Source organism: Prionailurus bengalensis, chromosome C2 (assembly GCF_016509475.1).
Source record: "Prionailurus bengalensis isolate Pbe53 chromosome C2, Fcat_Pben_1.1_paternal_pri, whole genome shotgun sequence".
NCBI lineage: Eukaryota > Metazoa > Chordata > Mammalia > Carnivora > Felidae > Prionailurus > Prionailurus bengalensis.
Window position 1 is genome coordinate 10,589,059 of NC_057350.1, and position 26,348 is coordinate 10,615,406.

The 26,348-nt window shown below is 50.1% G+C and overlaps 1 protein-coding gene across 2 annotated transcripts in view; it reads left to right on the forward strand.

Moving 5' to 3' along the window:
* The window catches only part of RUNX1 (RUNX family transcription factor 1), a 259,023-nt gene that overhangs the window by 176,099 nt on the left and 56,576 nt on the right, over positions 1 to 26,348 (forward strand). For both annotated transcript variants that reach the window (XM_043593646.1, XM_043593645.1), the window contains exon 6: positions 15,779 to 15,883. In XM_043593646.1, the coding sequence (XP_043449581.1) occupies positions 15,779 to 15,883 (105 nt within the window). The remainder of the gene's footprint in view (positions 1 to 15,778; positions 15,884 to 26,348) is intronic.

Sequence of the window (26,348 nt, forward strand, 5' to 3'; positions counted from 1 at the left end):
GGTTCTAATAAATCAGTTTTGTATTTTCTTTCTGTGCCGGTTGGCGAGGGGCAAGAGAGGGTGGAGAAGATTGGTGAGGGAAGAGCATGTTCTGTGTTATTATTTTCTTTTGAAAAAGAAAAATTACTTGTCGGAAAAGAGAGAGAATATACTGTCTGACTGTTTGCTTTCTGTTGATGATTATAAAACGAGTTCGGATCACTCGGGGGGGTGTTTATAAACAGTCACGTCCTGTCAGTATGAAGAGGTTATGTGTTTTTGAAGGATCTGTTGGGCTTTCAGTCAGTGCGTGCGTGTGTGTGCGTGCGTGTGCACATGTAGCCCCACCGAAAAGCCTTCTTGGACCAAATTATCTTTGGCACTACATGCATGCTAAAGGATGCGATTACCAAAAATTAATAAGTGAGCAGCGTAGATTGAATGAGTTGCCTGTGAATACTTCCAAATGTGCCGACTCACTGTCGGGGCGTGGGGGACATATCGCGGCTCTTCAAGATGTGTATTTTTGTAGGGGCACCAGTCGGTGGCTCAGTCGGTGGAGGTCACGATCTCACGGCTCTGGAGTTGAGCCCTGCATCAGGCTCACTGCTGACGGTGCAGAGCCTGCTTCAGATCTTCTGTCCCCTCTCTCTCTGCCCCTTCCCCACTTGCGCTCTCTCTCGAAAATAAAGAAACCAAAAAAAGAAAAACATTTTCATATACACACATTAGTTGGACTTCAGGCAACGCCTGGCCCCCATCACCCCAGCAGTTCTGATGCGAGTCCCTCGCTCGGCAGAGGTACGTTCGGTCTGTGTTCCGAACGGAGCTCCCCGTGGCATGCGCTTTGCCCCGCGCTCATCTGGGACTCGAGCGTGTCCCCAGCCTCTGTCGGGCACAGATGCCACGCAGGAGCTCCACGTGTTGTCGGAGAACTTCCTCTAGTGAGGGTTTCCGGGGGTCGAGGACCCGTGAGTCACGAAGTGATCCCCACATCCTTCTTGGAGAGGCTCTTGGCCTTTCTCAGCTGCTGGAGCCAGAACGGGTGTCTTGCGATGTCCTTGGTGTGGAAGCGTGCGTCTAGAAGCTACTTAAACTGTGTGCTTCTCAAAGACGATGGAAGTAAATTTCCTGTTGATTTTTCAACTTAGATGAATCCCTGCTTTTACCTCGAGATTTCAGACCGTCATTAAGGATGTGTGGGTGGCGTCAGCCGTAGACTGTTCCACCTCCCGCAGCCTCCTGACCCAAGGAAACTCCTGGGTCTGGTTAATGGGAGTGCTGGCGGGCATTCTCAGGGTGCTGTGTGGCCCTAACTGAGTCACCTTATGCAAACAAAGGAGACTTTCCTTGGCTCGCTCGAAGGCACTGCACAGGAGTATGGGCGTTTGAGCTCGGCTGGTGATCTGTGTGCTTATCAGATCTCGGCAGACGAGGCGACGAGGGATGGGCCTGTTGGGAGGTGGAAACATTCCAGCTCGCTCAAGGCACTGGTTTTGGGTCTTTACGGTTGTTTTTCCTTCATCCTACTTGAAACTATTGTGTGGAGTACAGTCAGTATCTATTTACTGTTAATGTTTTTGATTCTTTAATGTTTATTTATTTTTGAGAGAGAGAGACAGACAGCGAGCAGGGAAGGGGCAGAGAGGGAGAGAGAGGGAGACACAGAATCCGAGGCAGGCTCCAGGCTCCGAGCCGTCAGCGCCGAGCCCGACGACGTGGGGCTTGAACCCGCAAGCCGTGAGATCATGACCTGAGCCGAAGTCGGATGCTTAGCCGCCTGAGCCACCCAGGCGCCCTATTTATTTGTAATCAATGAGAAGCCGATCTAAACTCATGCCATGATACGGCTCTGGCTGCCCCTTTGAGTGGTGTATCTCCAGTGCCTACACTGCTGGGTCTGTCCAGGTGCTCTGTCTTCGTCATGCCTTTGGAAACCTCAGGGCGGGCCACAGTCGGTATTTTATCCGTCTTTCTGCTTATCCATTTTGATGATGGGCTCACTCAGTCGTTCCCAACTGGGGTGGTTTTGACCCCCGTGGGACACTCGGTAGCATCTGGAGACATTTTTGGCTGTCGCCACTGGCACGGGGATGTGCTGGTAACCTCTAGTGGGTGGAAGCCAGGGATGGGGCCCCACACCCTGCGGTGCACAGGCTAACCCGCCACCCCATCCCCCACCCCCCCACACACACTGGCAATGGAGTCACGCGTCTGAAACGTCAGTAGTGCTGGGACTGAGAACGCTCACCCAGCATCACACTCACTCATGAGAAGTGGCAAAATGTCTCCCTTACCCCCCTACCCCCAACACTTTCTGCCTCTCCCCAAAATACATGACAAACTTACATTCAAAAGCTCACAGAGAATAAAACAAATAAAATTCGGAAACATCACCGAACAGTAAAGTCTTATTTTAAAAATGAAAACCTACGGGTGTTCTAGGTGCATACATCGGCCCCATCTCCGAACATGAACGTCCCTGGGCGGCAGGGGGACGTGTGGAGGCCAGGAGTGGCTGCGTGTGGGGCCACATGGCAGGAGAAGCTCTTCCTGGAAGAGTCCCCATACTGCAGCCGGTCCCTCAGGAGTGTCCCACAGGTGTAGGGACTGGGAAACAGTGAAAGTACCCTGCTGGCTTCTCAGTGCTCAGCACCCCCACCCGCACAGTGCTGCAGTCCGGGACCACAGATCCACCACTCTGGGAACATGAATCGGTGTGAACGGCCAGTGTCCCCTTGAACTGAAAAGTGCTGAAAGCAAAGTCCTGGCATGCATCACTGACAGACACCAGAAAGGGCTTGGTCTGCACACCTTGGGACAGAAAAAAAAAAAAAAAAAAAAGGGAGGAAACACGTAAAGCAGCAGAGAAGGGGCCCAATCTGCTGGCCGTCTCTGAGATGGCCCTGGGTTCCCAGGTACCACAGACAGACAGGTGGGTCTCTTCCAGAGCTTTCTCCCACCTGCCCCAACATTAGTTCTGCTCTCACTTGTTTCCCATCCTGAGATTCAGGGAAAGATGATTTGAAACACATCTGAAGGGGTTCTTAACTGCATCAAGGTCGCGTCGGCTGCAGGCTGAATTTCTCAAAGAAATTTTGCCAGGAGTGCTTTCCCTGGTTTCCGTTGGCTTGCTTTAGCCCTGCGTGGAAACCCCCACTCTTACCTTTCCTGCCCCACGGACGCTCCCCTTTAGGCTCCCCCCAGTTAAGCAACCATCCCCCAGATTCAGCGTGGAGATCTGTGGCATGTCAAACAATTAGAGATAGCTGGCTACCGAAATGGGAGTTCACGGGCAGCATCTGCGCTGGGGGCCGTGCCGAGCCCATGTGCTTGGAGTGAAGGTCGCCGGGGAAAGAGCTCAAGAACAGCTGTGGCATGCATGGGGACACTGCGGGGGTAACTGAGACCCAAGCACCACGAAAAAGACGGGAGGATGTGCCTGGCGCTCCCAAGAGGTGGACCCCCAAGAATTTTCAAAAACCTAAAAGATCTGAGCCTGCTCTAGAAAAGCACCGTGTGGTATCCTCAGTGCCTGGCACAGAGCGGAGTCTCCTTAAACGTCTTCCGGCGAGTGACGGCTCCCGGACTCTTCGGGAAGTACAGCCTCGTGGTTAGTGCACGGACTTTTCTGGATTCTTGGCTGAGGAAGGTGTCTCACCCTCAATACTATCAGCATCTAGGGCTGAGTTTTCATTATTGTGGGGCTGCCCTGGGTGTTGTCGGATGGTTAGCAGTATCCCTGGCCTTGCCCCAGTAGCCGGTAGCAGCTCCCTTCCCAACTGTGACAGCCACAAATGTTTGCACGTGTCACCAAGTGCCACTGGGGGCGGGGGCGGGAGGGGAGGGGATCGCCCCGGGTGCAGAACGCTGGCACGGAGCTGTGCATCCGTGGGCAAGTCACTTGACCTTTCTGAGCCTGATTCTGGCTCTGTCCTTGGGAGCGGGGGTGGGTGCAGGGAGGATGTCCTGACACAAGGCACACACGGCAGGAGTCACTGCCTCGCATTCGGTAGATGTGCTTCAGTGACAGGAACTCTGCAGAGCAGATGATGGAAACTCTGTGAGCTCGTAACAAACGACAGCCACGGGGACCTGCTGTTTTGTTTATCCAAGTGGACAAGTTTTCCAGGAGGGACATCAACCCTTCCCCTTGCTCGCCGGCCGCGTGGAGGTCTCGGGTCGCGAAAGAGTTATACGCAGCGGGCCCTGAGATCTCAGATGAGCGGTGGCGGAGGCGGAATTAAATATGCGCTGTAATTTGAGGCACGTTTTTCATGGGAAAAGAAGTTCTCCCAACTTAGCCATTCCAAGTCTTTTGTGCAAACATTAATGGCATGCAAATATTTAGGATTCATACATGCCCCTTTAATTCCCCACCGTATTTTAACAATAAACACTGCATTTTCACGATGAAGCAGAATAATCCCTTTGTCCTGTCGCTGGGCTCCACAGGCTGGCACCCAGGAGCGTCACATTCTTCCTGCACGGTAATTGCTGACTCCACCCAAGTTTGGGGAGTTTTATAGTAGTACCACGGCGGCTTGCCTTGGACTTGGACTGTACTTAAGGACATGCTGGCTGTTCCACCGGGAGCCATTTTAAGGTTGTATCACAGCATTTTTAGAAACTGCAAGCGAACGTTCGTGCACTTTCTTTTGGCCATCTATAAATGGAGAATTAATTAATCTGGCTATTGCTTGGCAAAGTATCTTACTTCGCCTCACGTTCTGTCCAAATCCACGGGCTCTGCATTACACCGAAGCCATTGCTTCCCAGTCAGCGTGCCTCTGATTTACAGGGGCAACCTAGAACCCACACGTCTGTTCGCCGTGATTCTGTGGGTCCACGGGAGGTAGCGCGGCATGGTCCGAGGCCTGCGGGGCTCGCTAAGATGTGCTGGCCTCGGTCTCCCCATCTGTACGGTGGGCGTGGCTGTGCCTCTCACGCACGCCTCGAAGGGTGTCCGGATGATGGGAACAAGATGATGTGGGTGTGGCAGGACTCAGGAAGAAGAGATCCCGCTTCCCCGGGGAATGTCCTTCCCTCTGCCGTGAGAAGCACGGAGGGAGGTGGGAAAAGAGCAGGTCAGCACGTGAGTCCCTGAATCAGACACTTAGGAAGGAGGCTGTTTTCCACTCTTGCTTCTGGATGCGAGGAATTCCTTTATCCTGCTAAGAACCTCATAAAACGAGAGTGCCTGAGACACAGCGGGAGTTTCACAAACATTCATAAGTAAATACAATAACAGTGGTATAATCGTTCCAGACATTGGCTGGATTTTTTGACATGGGGTGGACCTTGTGTTCTCGGTTTTAATTGGTAAGGCTCGCACAGGCTTCGGACGCCTCCAGTGCGGGAAGTAGAGGGTCCGTTGCTTTTTTCTGAGACTTCACCCCCACGCCCGGAGGTCATTTAATGAGGGCACTTCGTTCAGTCCCCCATTCATCCATTCATCCATTCATCGGATATGCATTGTGCACCTACTGTGTTCCAGGCACTGGGTCCCCACTGGAGATACAAAGATCAGCCAAAGAGAAGCCACAGCCTTTGGGAGCTAGCGAGGGGCCAACAGTCAAGCAGATGAGCAGTCGCGCAGAACCTGGTGAAGTTTGTCTTCCCGGACAAACTGCCGTCTCCGTTGAGACATTTCAGGATGTCAGGTGAAGGCACCAAGAAGAGTGTCCGAGCAGAGAAAACAGGGCGGGCAAGAACACCTGCCCGTGGAGGAGCCAGAAGATGCTCCATGGCCATCTGGGGAGGGCTTTGGAGGAGGATGAGACCCAGAGAGCGGCTCAAGGCCTGGACCTCCATCCACACTGGGAATTGGGCCTGGTCCCAGGGAAAGGGAGAACCGCCCACATGCTTTTCGGCAGGGACTTGACATCAGCAGATACGAAGTGCAGAAAGATAGGCAGCTTGCAGATTAGAAAGGGAAAGGAGGCTTGGGGCCTTCGAGACCGAAAACTGCCATTTCTGCCCGCAGGCAGCCTCGGACGTGTGCATACCCAGTTTGTAGATATCCTATTTGGTGAATGTCGTTGTCCCCAGAGTCCGCTCCTGCCGGGCCCTGCCTGCCACACCCCCAGTCCTGCCTGGAGCTTCTCCCTTCTTTCAGCCGCCACACCACCTGCCTTCCCGGAAGCAGCCGCTGTGGGGTCTGAAAGGCTGGAGGCAGAATGGAGGACCCCAGCGCTGCCTTCCCTTCTAAATGTCCACTCCCGGGTCTCTGCTGAAGCGTCGTGAGGGGTTGGGCCGTATCCTTGAGGCAGCCTGCCATCGCACTATCAGAGTCAGGGCTAGGACGAGGCTGCTTTGATCACCTGCCCACTATGTAAGCCTCTGGCTCGATTTCCCCTGGGGGACTTGGGTCACCAACCAGAGGGGCTCCCCCGGCCGCAGTTCAGGGTCTTGGAAGTGTCTGGGCTAAAAGGATTACAACTTGATTCCTCCACCAAGATGCCCAGGAACCGTGACACCAAAAGAAAAGGGAAGATCGTGGAGGGACCGTGAAATCCGGGGAAAGGAATTGCAAAGTCACATGAGTGTCGTGGCGCCTTGGGGTTGGGTAAATATTCTCCAGGAAGAAGAAGGCTTGCCCATCCATGCCCCTGGTCAGGCCGAGCTCACACCGGTGCCACGAAAAAGGAAAGCCACGCCTTCAAAGTGAAATGGGACGCCGTAAAGAACCAGCTGTCAGATCGAAAGTTTATGGGATAATTCACTGATCCCGTGAGCAAACCTTTTTTTATTGCCTCGGAACAAGACACAAAGACGAATAAAATGCTGCCCCTGTCCTCGACTTCCAGAGGAGATTTCCAGAGAAAATGCTCTGCACGTTTTCGGCTTTCTGTACGTAAAACAATGCTTTTTTGCAAACAATCCGTCCCTCCCTCCCCACCCCCAAATGCTGTTTTTTATGGAAAACTGAGTTCTGTGTTCGAAGTCCGTGTCAGGAGACTTTGGGGGGGGGGCACCAGCAGCATGGGCCCCCCCGTCCGCATTCTGCCCGTGTGGATGCAGGTACCCTTACCTTAGATCAACACATCTGCAAACACACAGGGCCCTTTGCCTGCATGTGGATACACATGGACGTCTTCATTTCAGTTCAATTTAGAGAAAGTAGGAAATCCTGTGTGACTTGAAGGATTTGTACCCTATCCAGAAATCCTCGTGTAAATCATTTGACAGCTCCCCTGTCAAAAATAGTGGTGTTCAGATGAGGAAATGGATGAGAGCAAAAGCGTGAACTCTGGCTGTTCGGCTGTTCCAGTGGAAAACGCAAGAAATGTAAATTAAAAATGCTTTGTGTGTAGGGGGCGCCTGGGTGGCTCAGCTGGTTGAGCGTCCGACTCTTGATTATGGCTCAGGTCATGATTTCATGGTTTGTGAGATCGAGCCCCACACTGGGATGGGTGGAGAGCCTGCTTGGGATTCTCTCTCTCTCTCTCTCTCTCTCTCTCTCTCTCTGGCTCTCCCCCAACTTGCATGCATGCTCTCTCTCTCTCTCTCTCTCTCTCTCTCTCAAAATAAATAAATAAGCATCTTCTAAAAATGCTTAGTGTGCGGCACCTGGGTGGCTCAGTCGGTTGAGCATTAGACTCTTGATTTCGGTTCAGGTCATGATCACATGGTCATGAGATGGAACCCCGCGTCCGGCAGGGTGTGGAACCTGCTTGGGATACTCTCTTTCCCTCTCTCTCTGCCCCACTTCCCCCGCTCGCTTGCTCGCTCTCTCTCAAAAAAAAAAAAAAAAAAAAGTGCTTTGTGAAAAATACCCCCAGTTCAGATTTCCCCTGGAATCTGAGGGTGCATTAATTTTAATACTTAGTTATCCTTGATGAAAAGTAGACCCGGCACAATCTCTACAGTGAAAGGAGAACTCTTCTTGCAACATTTCAGAATCTGTTGGGATTTCCAGAATTTGCAAAGAGCAAAACCTGAGCCTTCACGGGCTTTTCTTGCTTTTCTAAAGCTGCATTTTTTTCCCTTCGTTTGACTGTTCTTCACTTGCGCTCTTAAGTGTTTAAAGTTCGTGAGCACAGCCGGTTTTCCCGCAGAGATGCCCACGCAAGTGAAAGATGTCATGACGGTGTGTCCCCGCAGCCCCCTGCCCCTTCCGGCCCCCACGGCCGACGGCCCTCTGTGCGGACAGCCTTCCCCTGCGTGACAAAGGGCAAGTTTCACATCCCAGCGAAACTGCCCAAAAAGGAGAAGATGAGTCTCAGGTCCAAACCTACCCCAAGGAGAGTGACAGAAACATAGCCCAGCGGCTGAGGAGCCAATGCAGGAAGATGGGCTATACCCACGAACCAAACCCAGGGGGGACAGTCACAACGGGACAGGACTGAGAGAGCTGCCCCTGACACCGTTGGCATAGGAGGACACTGCCGTGATGTGACAGGGCCCCAGCTTCAGCGTCTGCTATTCCACTCGTGGGCGAGGAACGATTTCGAGCGGCCTTTACGCCCTGTCTTCCCCTCCCCGCCCTCGGCCCCTTGGGGAGCAGTCCTGAGGTTTGACTACTTCTCAGATGCGGTGAGGAATCGGAGTCTGTGCTGGGGCCACAAGGAACTGCAGCGTCCAGCTGCGGCTTTATTAGACCACAGGTGGCTGTCAGAGGTCAGCAGCCCGAGGCCTGGAAACGTGGGGCCGCCTGAAAGCGTCGGGGAAGACTCACCCGTGACCTTCTTCCCGACTAAATAAAGCAGTTAGTGTTTTGTCCTGGCGCTCGGATGCACACACTGGCGTCGAGGGGGGCGACACATGGTCGCCGGGGAGCATTTGGCCCAGCTTGTTTATAAGGCGGATCAGCCAGCCACAGTTGGGCCTCACAAAGACCGCCAGCTGGCGGGGCAGGAGTGAACTTGACATTCCAGTTGAACGTGCAGTTTTCCTGACGTGTCCGCGGGGCTCGGGCCGCTGTCCTGTCTGCTGCCCTCTGTGCTCTGCCTCCGTTTGCTGGGACTCCTAAGGAAAACAGGTGGAGCTTCAAGGGTGCCCCCTGCCCGGCACCCACCTACCCCATCAGACCTCGACGTGCCTCGTCACCAGCTCCTCCTCCCCGGATGGCCCACGCCTCCGTCTTCGTGGAATCACCTTGCTCACGTCTTTAACGATAATTGAACTAGTACGTGCTGATTCGTTACTTCATTGAACTTGCATAATGAGACGATGAGATGGAAAGACTGGTGTCGCCCCTGTTTTACGGATGACAAAGCTGAGGCCCCAGAGAGGTTAGGTGACTTGCTCAAGGTCAGGCGGCTAGCATGTGGCAGAGATACGGAAACGGGCATTTCTGGCTTCAGGGCCCACACTCTGCGTGTGCCCTCGTCCACCAGATCATATACTCAGTGCCTTATCTTTTGCAGCTTTTGAGCACAAGGCGACCCTTGCGTCCCCTGTCGTGTAGCTCCTGCCTCCTCATTCGGTCCTAGCGTTTGAGCTTCTAAACGGGTTCCTCCTGGAACCCGACCACTGGCCAGAGCTGAGGCTGCCGTTTGAGTTAGGTCGCTGTGAGCTGGAGAAGGAAGGTCTCTGTGTGCCCCTTGGGCGCTCGCCCCACCGTGGACCCCCACACGGGACGCCTGCGAGCCTGCCGCCTGCCCCCTCGGGAGCCGAGAGCAGCGCACCTCGGGGCGCCAAGGCCTCTGCTCGTCTCCTGGCACCAAAGCCAGGGATGCAGGGAACCTTCGAGCCTCTCCAGGCCACACGAGTGAATGAATCAGCTCTCTCTACGGCAGCACCGTCCTCCCAGGCCCGCACTCGATCCTGCAGAGCCACTTTCGGGGATGGCGGTTATTTAGCCGGTCCGTTCTCCTTTGCTCTCCTCTGACTTACCAGTCTGGCTACAGTCTGCTGAGAAAAACACTTGAGCCTCTTTCGCTCTCCACACCCACGCACTTCAAATACCAGGCCCATAGGTCATTCTAATGAGGGAATCTGGCTAACAGCGCGTGTGCTCTTGGGCGGGGGGGGGGGGGGGGGGGGGGCAGCTACCACCACTGCAGGTGCCGGCCAAGAAGGGCCGGGAGGTGGTGAAGGGCAGCGCGTGGGGGGTCCCGAGGCTCCGAACGGCAGTCACGGGTGCCCACTGGCCGACTCTCGCCAGTGATCAAGCTCGGTGCCAGGTCTGATCGGAAGAACACAAGGAAGTCGAAGGCAGAGTTTTCCCAGAGTGGAAAAATGTCACACACACCTGTGAACAAAGTGTCATCACTTATTACCTCCGTCTATGAGGTCATGAGCAGATGTCCTGGTGCTCAAAGCCGTAAACAAGAGCCCATTGTGAGGGGAGCAAGCGGAATATCCCCACCGTCGTGAACAGCACGTTCGTGGGGGCCAGAACGCCCCAGCTAGTGGCTCTTGCTGGACGGACGACGGTCACATTTCTTGTGACTGCACATAAAACGATGGGCGTAAATAAAATGATAGAGTTAGAATTATGGGCAACAATTTCACAAGTATTCACCTTGGTTGGATTTCATTCCCGATTAAGCAGGCCAGTCTGTGGTTGCCCGGGGTGGGTGGCATTAAATGCTCGGCTGCCAGGAGCCCAAATTCAGCCCCGTAAGAAGCTGCTTCTGAACTATAACCCAGGCTCACGGTTAGCTGTCGAGCACAGTGTGGGTATAGTGAAGTCACGGGGGCTACATTCGCTTTCTGGGGCAATGGTAGAGCATGGGAAGTATGCCAGGAGTCTGGATTCCCAGTGCTGCTGTCACTGAGTTTGCAAATCGGGTTTTGGGATTTCCTGACGACAACGTGAAGAACAGTGGGTGTAAAGCTGAGAGATCTGGGTTCTGCTGTGTATACAGGCTGTGTGACTTGGGGCAAGTTACAGAATTTCCCCGAGCCTTGGCTCTGCTACCTGTCGACGAGGGACAATAAAATCTCTCTTGTTTACTTCATGAGACCATTCCGAGGACCCGGTGCAATAGTATAGAGGAAAATGCGTGAAAGGTTGCGAGTTCTACACAAATCTGAAAATGCCAATATTATAAAAACTAATTCTTTGTCGTCATTTAGGAAGTCAAGATTAGGATGATCGTATGGGGCACCTGGGTGGCTAAGCCGGTTGAGCGTCCACCTTCTTGATTTCGGCTCAGGTGGTGATCTCACCGTTCGTGACATCAAGCCCCACGTCAGACTCTGCGCTGACAGTGCGGAGCCTGCTTGGGGTTCTCTCTCCCTCTCTCTCTACCCCTCCCCCACTCGTAGGCACGTGCGTTCCCCCCTCCCGCCCTCCAAAATGAATAGACGTTTAAAAAAAGGGATAGGATGATTCACTAGGGCTACCAAGGGAGTGGGACCATTTCAGAGGGTAAAATATACAGGTGCCTGCAGAGAACTTGTTAGTCATAATGTCAAGACGGGAACTCTGACGGCATTCGGTGTTTGAACTAGCTCGTATAGTGTTCCCTAAAAACTCATGTTCACGGGGGACCTCAGAAGGCAACCTTACTTAGATATAGGGGTTTTGCAGATGTAATCAAGTAAGGTGAGGACGTCTCGGGCGAGGGTGGGCCCTAACTCCAATGACTGGTGTCCTTATAAGGAGAAGTGCATTTGGAGACAGAAGCCACACAGGGGAACAAAGGCCACGTGACAGCAGAGCCAGAAGCTGAATGATGAACTTGGACACCAAGGAAAGCCCAGGCTTGCCTGCGAGCACCAGAAGCAGGGACAAGGAAGGAAGGATTCTGCCCCAGAGCCTTCAGAGAGAGCACGGCCCTGCCGACACCTTGATAATTGGATTTCTGGCCTCTAGAACTATGAGACGATAAATTTCAGTTGTTTTAAGCCTCCCCTCCCACAACCGTCGGTTTGTGGAAATTTGTTACAGCAGCTCTAGAAAAGTAATACAGTGTTTTCACGGACTCTGAAATGCTGACACTACAGGCGATGGGGGAGGCGCACGGGGGCACAGCTACATGTAGGCACACACATGCACGTGAACATGGGCGCCGGGAGGGCTGCGTCCTCAGAAGATACCGTGAGTTGAAAGTGACCTTGTGGGTATCCCACGACCCCCGGGCTCCCTGTTTTGCAGATCAGGAGACTGAGATCCAGAGAGGTCACATCGTTTGTTACATGAACTCGTATCTAAGCCTCTGGAAGGAAGAGCAGCCCGGCCCCTCATGCGCTCAGACCTGCTGGGCCCCTGGGGCCACGTCATTACTCACTGCTTGTGTCCTTAAGGTCTTTTTTTTTTTTTTTTTAATCCATTTCAATCCCCCTCTACCCTGAAGCCACCTGCTGCCAACCTTCTTCTGAGAAAGCGCGGTGGTCTTGGACCACCATCCCTGGTCCTTGGGCTTTCACAGCCACAAACCCGTTCAGTCCCCATCGAAGTCGAAGACCGCTTTCAGAGGCAGATGTGGGGAGGCTGCCTGAAACACGAGCCCGACTCTGAAGCCAGGAACATAGCAGCGGGGGGGCAGGATGGGCAAAGCAAGGAAGCCTTGACAGGCTGGCCAGGGGGCTGGAGGAAGACAGACCCCAGAGTGGAAATCCCGTGGTCGTGAGTCCAGCTGGGGGAGAGAAGAGTGAGCAAGAAATAACGTGGGGTGGGGGGGGGGCTCATCGGGGAGAAGGTCCTAATAGCTGGTGTGGGATCCAGTCTTAATACGGTCCATACTTCTTGTAGGGTCTTTTTTTTTTTAATGTTTATTTATTTTTGAGAGACACAGAGTATGAGCAGGGGAGGGGCAGAGAGAGAGAGGGGACACAGAACTTGAAGCAGGCTCCAGGCTCTGAGCTGTCAGCACAGAGCCCGACGCAGGGCCCGAACCCACGAACCAGGAGATCAAGACCTGAACTGAAGTCAGGCGCTTATCCGATTGAGCCACCCAGGCGCCTTCCCACCTTGTAGGTTCTTGACAAAAGGTGGATGGCCGTAGGGCCCAGAGGACCACGTGGACGGGCCACCTGGGCCATAGTTGCCTTTGCTCCCTTGACCAAGATGGGCAGTTGAACAGGGTGCTGCCTCCACATCGCCGTGCCCTCCTCGCCAGGCCTGACCAGCAGCCCCTCCTGCACGCGCCCCTACCTCAGCGAGATGCCAAGGGGAGAAGTGATCTGGGGTATCGCCTGGCCACATTTGAACGATGTCCTAAAGATGGCAAATCCCTAAAGCCCAAAAGGGATCCTCTCTGGGTTCCAGGAGAGAAGAGAAGCTGATGGGAAGATAAATCTGTGGGCCGGGCCTCCTGGGCTCCTCCAGTGCTCTAGGCCCCTCGGCACCCCTCCCTAGAGAGCAGCCTGGCCTGTCAGCCATGACTGTGGTTGCAAAGCCAGGCCGGACGAAGCCGGTTTCAGCATCCAGTGGTTACTTGTCATTGTTCCTCTTATCGAAGGCTTCACTGTAGACAGAATGCAGATCCTTGGGGATTGTTCACTGGGGACTTTTCACGATTAGGAATCACTGGCTTGCTGTGGCCAAAGATTACGAAGTAGACCCTTGGACAACATGGGTTGAACCATGCAGGTTCATGTACATGCAGATTTTTTTTGATAAATACAGTACAGGGCTGTAAACCTATTTTCTCTTCCTTACGATTTTCTAAATAATATTTTCTTTTCGGGGCGCGGGGGTGGCCTAGTCGGTTAAGCGTCTGACTTCAGCTCAGGTCATGATCTCACGGTTCGTGGGTTCGAGCCCCACATCAAGCTCTCTGCTGTCAGCACGGAGCCCGCTTCAGATCCTCTGTTCCCCCCTCTCTCTGCCCCTCCCCGTTCCCCTGTGTTCTCTCTCCCTCTCAAAAATAAACATTAATAATAATAAGAAGAAGAATATTTCCTTTTCTCTAGCTTCCTTTATGATAAGAGCACAGTGTATAATATACCTGAAATACAAAATTCATGTTAATCGAATTTTTATGTTATCAGTGAGTCTTCAGATAGGCAGTAGGCTATTGGTAGTTTTTGGGGAGTCAAAGGTTATACATGGATTTTCAACAGGGCAGGGGTCGCTGCCCCTAACACCTGCGTTGTTCAAGGGTCACCTGTGTTTTTATTGAGCTTTTTTGTAGCTTTCCTTGGTGTGAAAACGTGCATGACAGTTGAAGATACTCTGTTCTTTCTAACTTGGGGGAGGAAGACAATTTGAGTCTTACGTGGGTTGGGAACAGATAGGGGGATGGGTGGGCCTTTCATTTCTTCTAGGTTTCATTTCATGGTACATGACTAAGAGGAGAAACTGTTAAATAGAGACCCCACTGCAGTGATGTGGGTGGTCCAAATACCATGCTTAGTCAAACCTTAGGATCCTGTTGGGGAACTCTGAGAAACAGAAAAGGAAAATAATAAAAGCGAGCACAACACACACACGCGCACACACACACACACGCGTGCGCACACCTTCAAATATCATGCTCCAGATACCATTTTAATGATTTTACTCCTATGAACTCATTTAACCTCCTCCAAACCCTATAAGGTAGAAAATGTTATATGTACCCATTTTCCAGGTAAGGGCACTGAGGCACGGAGGGGTCTGGGGCCTTGCCAAAGGTCAGCTAGCCCAAGTTCAAACCAAGAGTTCGTCCTTTGAACCACCTAGCCAAAAAATGTTTTCAATGATCAATATATGTGCATATTAATACTTATATTATTAATATTAGTTGTTAGTATATTTCTGTTCTGTTAGTTATTTATGTATTTATACGTTAGTCACTGTATTCTGAGTTATATATATATTTTAAAATAGTTTTTAAAAGTTACTAAAACCATGGCGGTAGACATATGTTATAAAAAGGTGCTTGCGTGCCATGCATGTATGTGAAGTGTTTGGGTGGAGATCCCCGTGCGTGTATATGTCTCTAGTCCTTATTGAATCTCAGTCTGTCAGTTACATATTGTGAAGTCAGTTTGTTGACTGTAAATTTTGTCTGGCCAATCCCATGAGTACCCAAATAGCATCTAGCATTTAAAAATAATATTTAGGGATGCCTGGTGGCTCAGTCAGTTAAGCGTCCGACTTCGGCTCAGGTCACGATCTCACGGTTTGTGAGTTCGAGCCCCACGTCGGGCTCTGTGCTGACAGCTCAGGGCCTGGAGCCTGCTTCGGACTCTGTGTGTCCCTCTCTCTCTGCCCCTCCCCTGCTCACACTCTGTCTCTCTCTCTCTCTCTCTCTCTCTCTCTCTCTCTCAAAAAAAAAAAAAAATGAATAAACGTTAAGAAAAATTTTTAAATAATAATAATATTTAAAGTCCACCAGCAATTAGTGTCTTTGAAATACAGAGAGAATAATTTGAATTTAGCCTGTTCCCAAACTCAGGTATTCCGTCTTTCCCAATCCTTGAAGGGGCAAGCAATGTTAAAAAGGAAAGATGAAGCCCTGGGTGTTGTATGGAAACCAATTTGACAATAAACTTCATATATTGGAAAAAAAAAAAAAAAAAAAAAGGAAAGATGGATACAGTTTCTTTCACTCCTTGGGGACCAGCTCTGGGGGAGTGGATAGCAGCCAATCTGATCCCATGTTCCCTGGAGTCTTGGCTTGAAAGAAAACAAAGCTGAATCTCTCTTGATCCTGTGTTGTTTTATTGATGATTAAACGGAAGCTGTGTAACTATGCGAAGTGTTAACATCTTACACAAATACCAAAGGTGTGCATTCTGGAATTTAAGCAAAGCCAAACTCAAGGGAGTGTTGGAAAAACCACCAACTTGTGCCCAAGAAGTGCCACCTTTCCAGTTTGATGGCTGGAAAGCATAAATTAATGGTCAACTACCCAGCGGATATATCCAGGCCATCACCTCATTGTTTTGTGTGTTCTCTTTTGTGTTCCAACAGGGAAGAGCTTCACTTTGACAATCACGGTCTTCACGAACCCACCACAAGTTGCCACGTACCACAGAGCCATCAAAATCACAGTGGATGGACCCCGGGAACCTCGAAGTAAGTGGGCCCCCCCCTCGGGGCTGGCAAACCTCTGGGCTGGGACACTGAGGCACCAGGGACGGTATCTCAGAATCCTTGGGTTTGACTGACGTTGCTCAAATGCGGCTAAAACCTGTGTCAGAGAGGGATAGGAGGCTCCTGCAGGGAGAGAGAATTTTATCGTTGACAGTCGTCAAAGTTTGTCTCTGAGCACTGGGCTCCTTTTAAAGCATTCTCTTAGAAGGCAGAAGCAAATCAGCCTGAGTCAAATGTGTGTTGGAAGCATTTCGGGGCTGCATGAAACTAAGGACTAGTCCCTCAAATACACGGTGAAGTTCAACAGTATCAGAAACGAACAGTAAGTGGAAGAATGGCCAGCCGCAGGGGTGGCCCAAAAAAAAAAAAAAAAAAAAAAAAAGCCTGAGGGTCAGAGTGGACCACAAGTAGTGATTACTATCCATGCTGGCCTTTTATTCATTTGTTAAGGCCACAGATGAAAACTATGAAAATGACCATGTCTTTTCTGTGGCATAGATCAGAATCTTATTACAGGATTGATTAAAATAGAGAATGGGAGGGCAGAAGAATTCCTGGGGGAAAACCAGTAAATATAGAAAGACAGTACCAAAAAAAAAAAAAAAAAAAAAAAAGAAAGAAAGAAAAAGAAATAGCTCCTGTGAGGAAAGCTTTTTTAAAAAGCAGTGGGGTTGTTTAGTCTGCAGAAAGATGTTTTCACGGTGACTTAATGACTATCTTTGAGTAAACACAAGAGTAACACTCTTTTCCAGAACCACACCCTTCCCCGGGCCGGAGGCTGGGTTCTACCCATCATCTGCATGCCTCCAAACCGTATCAGGTCCCCGGGGTGGAAAATGAGAACTGTCTCTTCTGGTGGGAGAGATTCAAAAACAGGGCTTATGCCTGGAGGTTGAGACGCGGGGAGGCGAGGTCGTAAAACGGACTGGTTAAGAATTTGGGTTCTGGGGGTGTTGGCGGTGGGGGGAAACAAGTGGAGTTCTGGTTCACGCGCTTAAGCCTTCAGCAAGTTACGGAACCTCCCCGGACCTCAGTTTCCTCATCTGCAAGATGGAGATAATAGTGAGGGCCGCTTTTATAAGACAGGAAGAGACAACGCTTTGTGCCTGGCACAGAGGATGAACTTGGGAGACGTTGTCCATCCGCAGGAGGGGCTCCCTGCCCGCCTCTGCGGCTGCTGTTCGGCGGGGCTGTCCTCCAGGGGCCTTTCTCGTGGTGGGGGTGCTCATGGCGCTGTAAGGCCGCCCCCAGGCGTGACTCTACAGGTCACCCCGTGCTCACCCCAAGTCGTGCCTCATAGTGTCTTGATCCCATAGAACCATCCCATGTGCTGCCTGAGCTTTCTCAGTGCCCCAGAGAGGGAAGAACCCCCACAGGGAAGCCACACCCGCCAGGAAGAGCCCCCCAGGATGTGGCATTCCATTCACGAGGAGCGCCTGGGTGCAGCCTGCCTGCTCCGTGTGACTCCCTTTATCTCTGACCTCGGTTACCGCCTCTCCACTTTTTCTCTTGAAGTCACGGAGACCATCTGTCGGGTCATGCCCAGACTCAGGAAACTCTGGGACTTTGGTGGCATCCCCCTGATTCCAGTCTGTGTTTGATCAGCCAGGCCACCGGCACAGGACCACACAGTGACAGCCAAACCCAGCTTTGTAGGTTTCCAAAGTAGGCGTGGCAAACTGAAGACTCATAGTGACCCTGTCATATTAATAACGGAACAGAAACACCCAGCAGGCGCCTTGGCTCTCTGTAGAGGACCAAAGAGGAAGCAGGCTTAGATTCGAGCAAAGCCCAGGGTTGGGGGGCAGGGGGCATGCAGGCGGCTGTGAGGTGTCAGGAAAATGACTCTGGGGGTCGCGAAGTCGTGAGAGAGGCTCACTCGGGTGGTTGTAGAATCTCTGTCTTTAAAAATAGAAACAGTAGTTTCGACTCAGACCGTTCAAACGGTGACCTGCCTGGAGGAAGAAGCTTTATAACCAGGTGACCCCTTGATATACCTCTACCTCTGTTATTCTCTCATGCAGAAAAAAGGGCAGGTTTTTGCCCCACTGCTTGTATTTCCTGTAACATTCAAAGAAGCATCCAGGTGGCTGAACTTGAGAAAAACAAATGATGGTCGCTCTGACTGTTAAGAATTGGCAGCCGGAGGGGAAAATATGCTATTGTAAGGGCCTGCCTGTGTATACAGTTGACTCCCCTGCTGTTTTATAACTCCAGAAAGCGGTCACGATTGAGAAGGGCTCTTTGAACAGACAGAAGGGATTTGCTCCAGAGGCATCCATTTTTATGGCGTCTCTCCTGCCAAATGGAATTTGGGGTCTTAGGAAAAATTAAATGGGAGGTGCTAAGCACGCTATAGAGAGGTGTTACAGTCCCAAGTAGACAGTCTCGCGTTTCACCAAGGTCTTCTAGAAGGAGAATTAAATGCACACAGACTCCCAGAGGGGCTTGAGTAATGCTGACTTTTCTATTCACCCAGGAAGCAAGGGTGGGGCCCCTCACTGCTAATATTAGTATGCTGTTTTCCTCGTTATGCGAACATCTCGATTCAAGGTGGGAACTACTTTTTGATGAAGTTCTGCTCGCAGCCATTTTGTTTTTAACGAGAAAGTGAACAGAGTTGGTTTTTTTTTTCTCCCCCCCAGCTTTATTGAGATGTCATTGACCTGTAGCATTGTGTAAGTTTCAGGTTTGCAACATGATGAGTCGATGTACGTGTATATTGCAAAACGATTACCACGGCAAGATGAGTTAACAGATCCATCCCCTCAAATAGTGTGTGCGTGCGTGTGTGCATGCTGAGAGCTTTTACGATCTGTTTGCCTGGCAACTTGCAACTATACGACACAGTATTGTCAACCATAGTCGTCACGCTGTACGTTACATCCACAGGACCCGTTCATCTTACAGCCGGAAGCTTGTACCCCTTCACCATCTTTGCCTACTTCCCTGCACTCCTGCCCCTGCCCCCACTGATCGGCTCTCTGTTTCCATGAGTTCTTCTCTCTCTCTCTCTCTCTCTTTTTTTTTTTTAGATTTTACATGTGAGATCATCCCGTATTCGTCTTTCTCTGCCTGACTTATTTCCCGTAGCATGATATCCTCAGTGTTCATCCATGTTGTTGCAAATGGCAGCATTTCCTTCCTTATTAAGGCTGAATGATACTCCAGTATGTAGTTATGGCAAAGTGGCCCTGGCATTGACAAGTACAGTCGTTTTGAAAAGTTCTGTCATTTCATGGCATCAAAGAGCGGGGGAGCTGAAGAGAGAGCCTCCGGGCCTCGTGGCCTCAGAGAGAAGGGAAGGTCCCAGAGAAATGAAATGATTTGCCTTGGTTGAGAAAAAGTAGTTGGTAATAAGTCAGGAGGAGGATGAGGGGCTCCTGGTACCTCATCCCGTTCTCCTGTCCACCTGTCCATTCACCTCTTCATCTCCCTGGGCCATCTGTCCACCACCTATGCCAAAGTCTCTGAGCTGGCTTCTCACCCTCGTGTTTTAAATGAGGCGATAGCTCATAGGGCTTCTCACGTTCATCCCAGCTGTAAGACGGTCTGAAAGGGGCAAATGGTGGTGCTTCATTGCAGGCATGGAGGCCTTTAACTTGAAACACTCATGCAAAGAACCAGAAGGAAAGCTTATCCCACTCAACCTGACACTCAGGTGATTAAGGAAAGAACAGTGAGGGCGCCTGGGTGGTTGAGTCGGTTAAGCGTCACACTCTTGATTTCGGCTCGGGCCACGACCTCACGGTCCGTGAGGTCAAGCCCCGTGTCAGGCTCTGTGCGGACAGCGTGGAGCCCGCTTGGGATTCTCTCTCCCTCTCTCTCTGCCCCTCCCTCCTCGGCTCATGCATTCTCTCTCTCAAAATAAATAAACGTTAAGAAAAGAAAGAGAGAAAAGGACTATGAATTAGAGAGCATGCCACAGCTGACTGTTTTCTAGGCCAAAGGGATAACTTGGTCCTTCCCACCCCACTTTCCTGCCTTTCGGTGGTGAAGGAGCAGCAAAAAGTGTATTCCGGAGAGAACCGAGAACCGTTTTCACTTCAGATGGTTACTTTGCTCTTTTGCAGTAACTGACCTGCCACTTAGGGAGTCAAAACTTGGTTTTGTTTTTTTTTTTTCCCCACACTCCGTGAGATTTATTTTTCATGTCAGACTAAGAGAGAAATTACCAGTTGATGAAAAATTAAATGTATTATGGAGAAAGAGCACTGTCCGCAGGCATTTTCTCTGTGGGGATCGGTTCTTGCAAGCAGCAGTATGCAGATAGTACACAGATGCAACAGTCCTGGGTGGCTTGTTATGCAAATGACGTACATTTCCAGGAAGGAGACAGAACCACACTTTGTGGCTTGTTAACACATTGAAAGAAAAAGTCTTCTCGTTACGTTACGCGGGAGAGACAGGGCGACCGGCTTTTTCAGGAAAACGGTACTCGAGAGTTGTTTTTGATGGATTTTTTATATTTGAGGGGATCTAATGAAAACTCCTAGCTCGAGCCCATGGATCTGTGATATGATAATACTGAGATACCGAAGCACATTCTCTGCAGCTGTTTGACTAAATAATTTGTGTGGCGGCCCAGGGCCGTGGAGGAAGACATTTTGCCAAGGAGAGATTGAGGAGAGTTAGCAGCCGGGACCCTACGTGACCCGACGGGCAGGGGGTGGGGATCCCAGGGCTGCGGACTGGAGAGCCCTTCTGATGTCACAAGCCATTACCTGTCTGGCCAGATAGCTGTTAACTTCTGGAACATTGAGCAACCTAATTAAAAATTGAAAAGATTAATAACACAAATATTGGCCGTCTCTGGGACAACACCTGCCCTCAGGTTAAAGGAGTCCTTCACAGTAACTGCTGTGCTGGCTTGGAATTCACAATAACAGGGAGCTAGGTGGAGCCGTTCCTGAAAAACTTCGGAAAATGCCATTTTCTGGGGCACCAGCCTTCTTGCCGGCTCACTTTCTTAAAACAGGGAATCGTAGTTGAAATAGGTCCACCGAAGGGCCTAACTCTTCATCGCGCCATTGCTTTGCTGAGGACTCTGTGGAGGTCACATCACACAAATACATTTCCTTCTGTGATTTTGAACGTAAGCAGCGGATCTCCAATAGACAGAAGAAACAAGATCCTTCAACGTGGAGAGTGTGTCTGGAGGGAAAAACAGGAAGGCGTGGAAGGTACCAGTACACGGTGGCGATAACGAGCCTAAACATATTTGAGATGGAGTCTCCTTGGAAGAGTGTGGGATGAGCGGAAGTGTTTGCGGATTGCTCTTGCGACTAAGGCACAGGGTTTCCTTAACTACTGTTTTCTCTTAATCGTAAAGACACCTAATAACAATAATAGCTAACACTTAGTGCTGATTGTCTGCCCAACACCATTCAAAGGGCTTCCCGGACGTCAACTGATCTAATCTTTGCGAGAACAGGTGAGGAAGTGGAAGCAAAGAGAAGAGACATCCCTCGCTCAAGGTCACAGGGTCAGTAAGCGAGAACTGAAACGAAACAGCCCAGACGCGGCCATCCGCAGGCGCCACGGTCTGTTTTGAAGAACTGCGCCAACCCCTCCTTGCGCTTCATTGTATTGAAATTGCTGCTTCAGAAACTTTTTATTAGGAGAGTGTATCAATCCGACTCTGGTTCAAATACAGCCGTCTTCAAGAAAGCCGAGCCTCATAGCCTTGGCAGTCATTGGACAGGAAGGGAACCCGCATCCGCCCTAGGATGAGGTTGTAATGCAGTACAGCCTGGGGCACAGGGCGGGACCCGGTGAACGGCCATGTGGTCACAGGTACCGATGGTTGGTTCCATGTCTGTCACCGGGGTCTGCTTGGGGACGGACGTGAAGCAGGGACCTCCAGTGTTGGCATGCAGGAAAGATGAATCAGGTACCAAAATGAGGAGTGCCTGGGTAGCTAGCTCAGTCGGTTTAGCATTCGACTTCAGCTCAGGTCAGGCTCTCCCAGTTCGTGAGGTTGAGCCCTGCATCGGGCTCTGTGCTGCCAGCTCAGAGCCTGCAGCCTGCTTCAGATTCTGTGCCTCCTTCTGTCGCCCGCTCATGCTCTGCTCTCTTTCTCTCTCTCTCTCTCTGTCTCAAAAATAAAGACACATGAAAACAGAATAGTTTCAATGTAACAAAATGATCACTTGAACGGTCCCAGTCTTGTGCCCCCTCCCCCCCACCTTTGGCGAAGAGCTTCCTGGAAGGTCCAGCTATACGGGTGCAGCCCTCTGGAAAGATGAAAATTTGTGTCATTTGCCACCAAATGGTTAGTGGAAGGCCAGGCAGTTTTACAGATCTGTGAGCTCAGGATTGCAGTTATCCGTCTATAGTCGCTTTGTTTGCTCAGAACTGCTGAAGCGTTTCTTCCAGTTAATGAACAGTGATTTACTTAATCCTCTGGATTTTTCAAATATCAGATTTGGACCTCAGTTTTTTTTTCTAGATGAAATCTGGCTCCACAAAAGAAAAAGGAAATAATGCTGTCTTCCCTCCCACTCAGATATAAAGTAAGAGACAGGCTGAGGGTCAAAGAAGAGGAAATGTTCTACTGCCTTATATCCCTCCCCCCCCCCCCACTCTGAGAGGCATTTCGATGCTACGATGGACATTCTGGGGTGACTTTCTCTGGTACTGTAATTCTCATGTGCTGAGTTCCCCAGCAACCCCCAAGACTTAGCAATGGCAAGTTTTCAAGGATTATTAATAATGTGCCTAAGTGTTTCCAATGAATTTTAGAACCTCTTTCTGCTTGTTATTTTTAGTAGTATGAAACAAGATTAAGAAGACTTTTATATAAAGATTTCCCTGACCCTTGAGTTTTCGATGGACTTAATTCAGGCCCAGGTCCAAAAAGGTCCCTTGGACAAATGGGAATAGAGGAAGATCCTGGGAGACGTATGCTTCTGTCCCTGGAAACAGGGATAATCCCTCCTCGGTGCTCACCAAGACCCGGGGAGGCCTATGACCTCTTGGTAACTAGCTCTATTTTATATCAAGGTTACTAAGATTTTTTAGATGGTATTTACGTTGCTGTAGACAGGCAGGGGCAAAAATCCCTTCCAGGTACCAGTGAGAATGCCAGGAAAGGATCTGGGCACCTTCACAGTCTAATGGAGGAGAAAGAGGAGAGAGGAAGCAGGCAGTGAGATTTAGACCTTTACCTTGGATTTCTCTTTCCATCGAGGCCATTGTAAACCGAAGCACTGTCTTGAGTTTCACCCCGGTGAGGTCAAGATCTAAGCTAATATATCACAGCCCTTGTTAGAATTTACTATATGAAATGCTAAAAGGAGAAAAAAGAATCTGTCTCTCTCTAGGCTGCCATTTCTTAATCTTAAAACATGTAGAAAGGCTCTGGGTCCTGAACGGGGGACCTGGGTTTCACGATGACGCCATCAGGCCAGTGGATGTGACCTCAAGCAATTATCTCAAGTACTTTCTTCCTCACTTTCCTCTTCTGACCAACCAGGCGATGGGATGAGATAATCTCTAAATTAGCTCCCACTTGGAAGGGGTAACAAAATATTGTCCGAAAAACAGAGCCCTAAGTTCCACACAAGCAAGGCCCCTTCGAGGCCGAGTCTCTGGGCCCCCTTCCCTGGGGGAAGGAGACTCCGTCCTGTGTGACATCAGACATATCCACATGCACCCACATGTGTGATATGTTGGATACCATTGTGGGGTTTTTTTCCTTCTGTAAATTTTTGAAAGAGCTTTCATCATTTTTTTTTTTAATTGTTATTGTTTATTTAGTTTTGAGACCGGGACAGAGCACGAGCGGGGGAGGGACAGAGAGAGAGGGAGACACACAATGCAAAGCAGGTTCCAGGCTCCAAGCTGTCAACACAGAGCCCGACGCGGGGCTCGAACCCACGAATTGGGAGCTCATGACCTAAGCCGAAGTCAGACGCTTAACTGACGGAGCCACCCAGGCGCCCCATTTTGTCATTTATTTTTGAAATTATCTGGCTGTGAGTAACTTGTCTTATTACCTTCAGCCCCGATTTCACCGCCATGATCAAGGTGAGTGCAATCAGGGCTGAGATCCCCATATCCTCACTTGCTAACTGTGTGGGTGACCATACCGGGGAGGGAGGGGAGGCTGAGCCTCCATAAAACAAGGGCGGTGGCTTTATTAACCTCACATGGCTGGGAGGCTGGATAAGACAGCCTCTGTGGAACGTGTAGGGCCCACAATTAAGTGTTCAGAAGACAGAGCAATTATTTGCATTTGGTCTTAGAGTTCTTTGGCTATGAGAAAACTCTAAGCCAAAAAAAAAAAAAAAAATTGAGAATCCTCAGTTTAAAAATTCATGCAGTCGCCATCAGGCTGCATTTTTTAAGACATTTAATTAAACATTTATAAATTTTGATTTTTTTTTTTTTTCAGTTTTCCTTTTGTATTTAGACCCAGCAAAATTTCTTTTCTGGCATTTTTATGGACCCTTGAAACACTCCGGGCACTGTTCCTAAGTCCCTCTTGGGTAAAATGTTGCTCCCAAGTCCCTCTTGCTCCCAAATGTTGAACTTTGTGAAAAATTCCAGGGGAAAAATCCTGTCTGAGTAACAACATCGCAAGTCGGCGCTGAGATCTAACGTGTGGGCTCTTTTCAATATAGGCATGACAGGGCTGTAGGACAGGCTCTTCCGTACTGTTCTAGAAAACTGACAAAGTGCGCCAGAGGCCCCTGGAATCTGAATTCTTGCCCCAGAGGAAGGCAGCTCTCCTCCCGGGGTACCTGGACCCGCCAGCCACGGGCAAGCTTTGCAGGCGTAGGAAACCTGCTCAGCCACCCTAAACCATCGTGTCTTTCTAGACTTGTTTTGGTGTTTTGGTTTTTGGCGGGGTTTTTTTTTGATATTTTGGTATCTGTTTGTAGGGCTTTTCTTCATTTCCCCCCAAAGACATTCAGTGGCACATTTCAATGACCTGGTGCTCCCACCCTACAGACTTGGAGACTTTTCCGGGTGCTCAGCCGAGGTCCGTGGGTAGCATCCAGTTGCCCTGTGAGGGGACCTGAGCTGGGGCATTGGTAACCTCGGGTGCTACAGCAACAGGTGGGCCCCAGCTCCGTGAATGCCACTGCCAAGGCCGGCACGTGGACCTGTGCCTGTGGATGGACTGGGTTTGGCCGTGCCGCACACATTATCAGATCGGCTTCTTGACCGTGGGACGGATCTAGAATTTTTTCGTACACCAGCCACTTCCGCTTTTCGTTTTGAAAACAAACTAACAGGGACGCCTGTGTGGCTCAGTCAGTGAAGCGTCCAACTTCAGCTCAGGTCAGGATCTCAGGGTTCACGAGGTCGAGCCCCACACCGAGCTCTCTGATGTCAGCACAGAGCCTGCGTAGGATCCTCTGTCCCCCTTTCTCTCTGCCCCTTCCCTGCTCACTCACTCTTTTTCTCTCTCTCAAAAAAAATAAGTAAATAAAGACATGCATTGAAAAAAGAAAAGAAAGCAAACAAACAAAACTCTGCTCAAGTTTTCCCGAAGGCTTGGGTTTTTTTCCTGTAAGCTAGGTAGCCAAGAAAGTCCTCAAGTAAGAATTAGATCCAATGGGTCTCCTAGAACTCCATCACCACAGAGAAAAAAAACAAACAAAGCAAAACCCAGAAGTTCAGCTTAAGTAAGTAAAAGCCACCCCCTCGCCCTAGATCTGTATTTAAGTTCATTTGGGCTCACTTGCAATTTTCGTGTTCTGTTCTTTCAGTGTCCTTGATAATTGAGCTGTCTTCAAGGGTTTCTGCCATGAAAAGTTGACAATAAAGAAGGGATAAACTAAAACAAATCATTTAGGTACCCAAAGCAAAGTTCTTTTCTCTTTGCCTTCTTTTTCTTTTTCTTTTCTTTTTCTTTTTTTTTTTTAAGGAACACGACTGAATTAATCTGCCAACTCCCTGGACCCCTATAAAGTAAGTTAATGGTAGTACAGTAGTTTGTTACTTCCATGATCTACATATACTCAGGTTCCATTAAAGCCAGTATTCAGTAAAGCTGAGACCGTTAGGGAAGTCTCTCGGTATTCTTTCATTTACCGAAATGTCGAACACTTGATCTATGTGTTTGGTCGGTTTTGTTTTTGTTTTTGTTCACCGTGGCCTAGAAGTCAGTCTTCTGGTCATTTGAGATAAAATGTAAATATTTTGAAATAAGTAAATCCTTAAGGACTGTATGCATTTATGGCCCCTTTTGGATTTGTTCCCGGGATCACCTTATTTTTACTTAGCTTTGAAGTGGTTTTGTGATATTTCCAATTCATTCACTTTAAAGAGCTACAGAAAACTGCACACAGTCACATCTTTTTGTTTGTCTCCAGCATTGCCAACAGGGCAGAACCCCGGGTTTCAGAAACGGAGCAGAGAGCTCTGAGCCGGAGGGAGTGAGAGAGGCATTTGGAGCCGGACCAGCCCGGCTTCGGGTGTCATCCCTGCCACT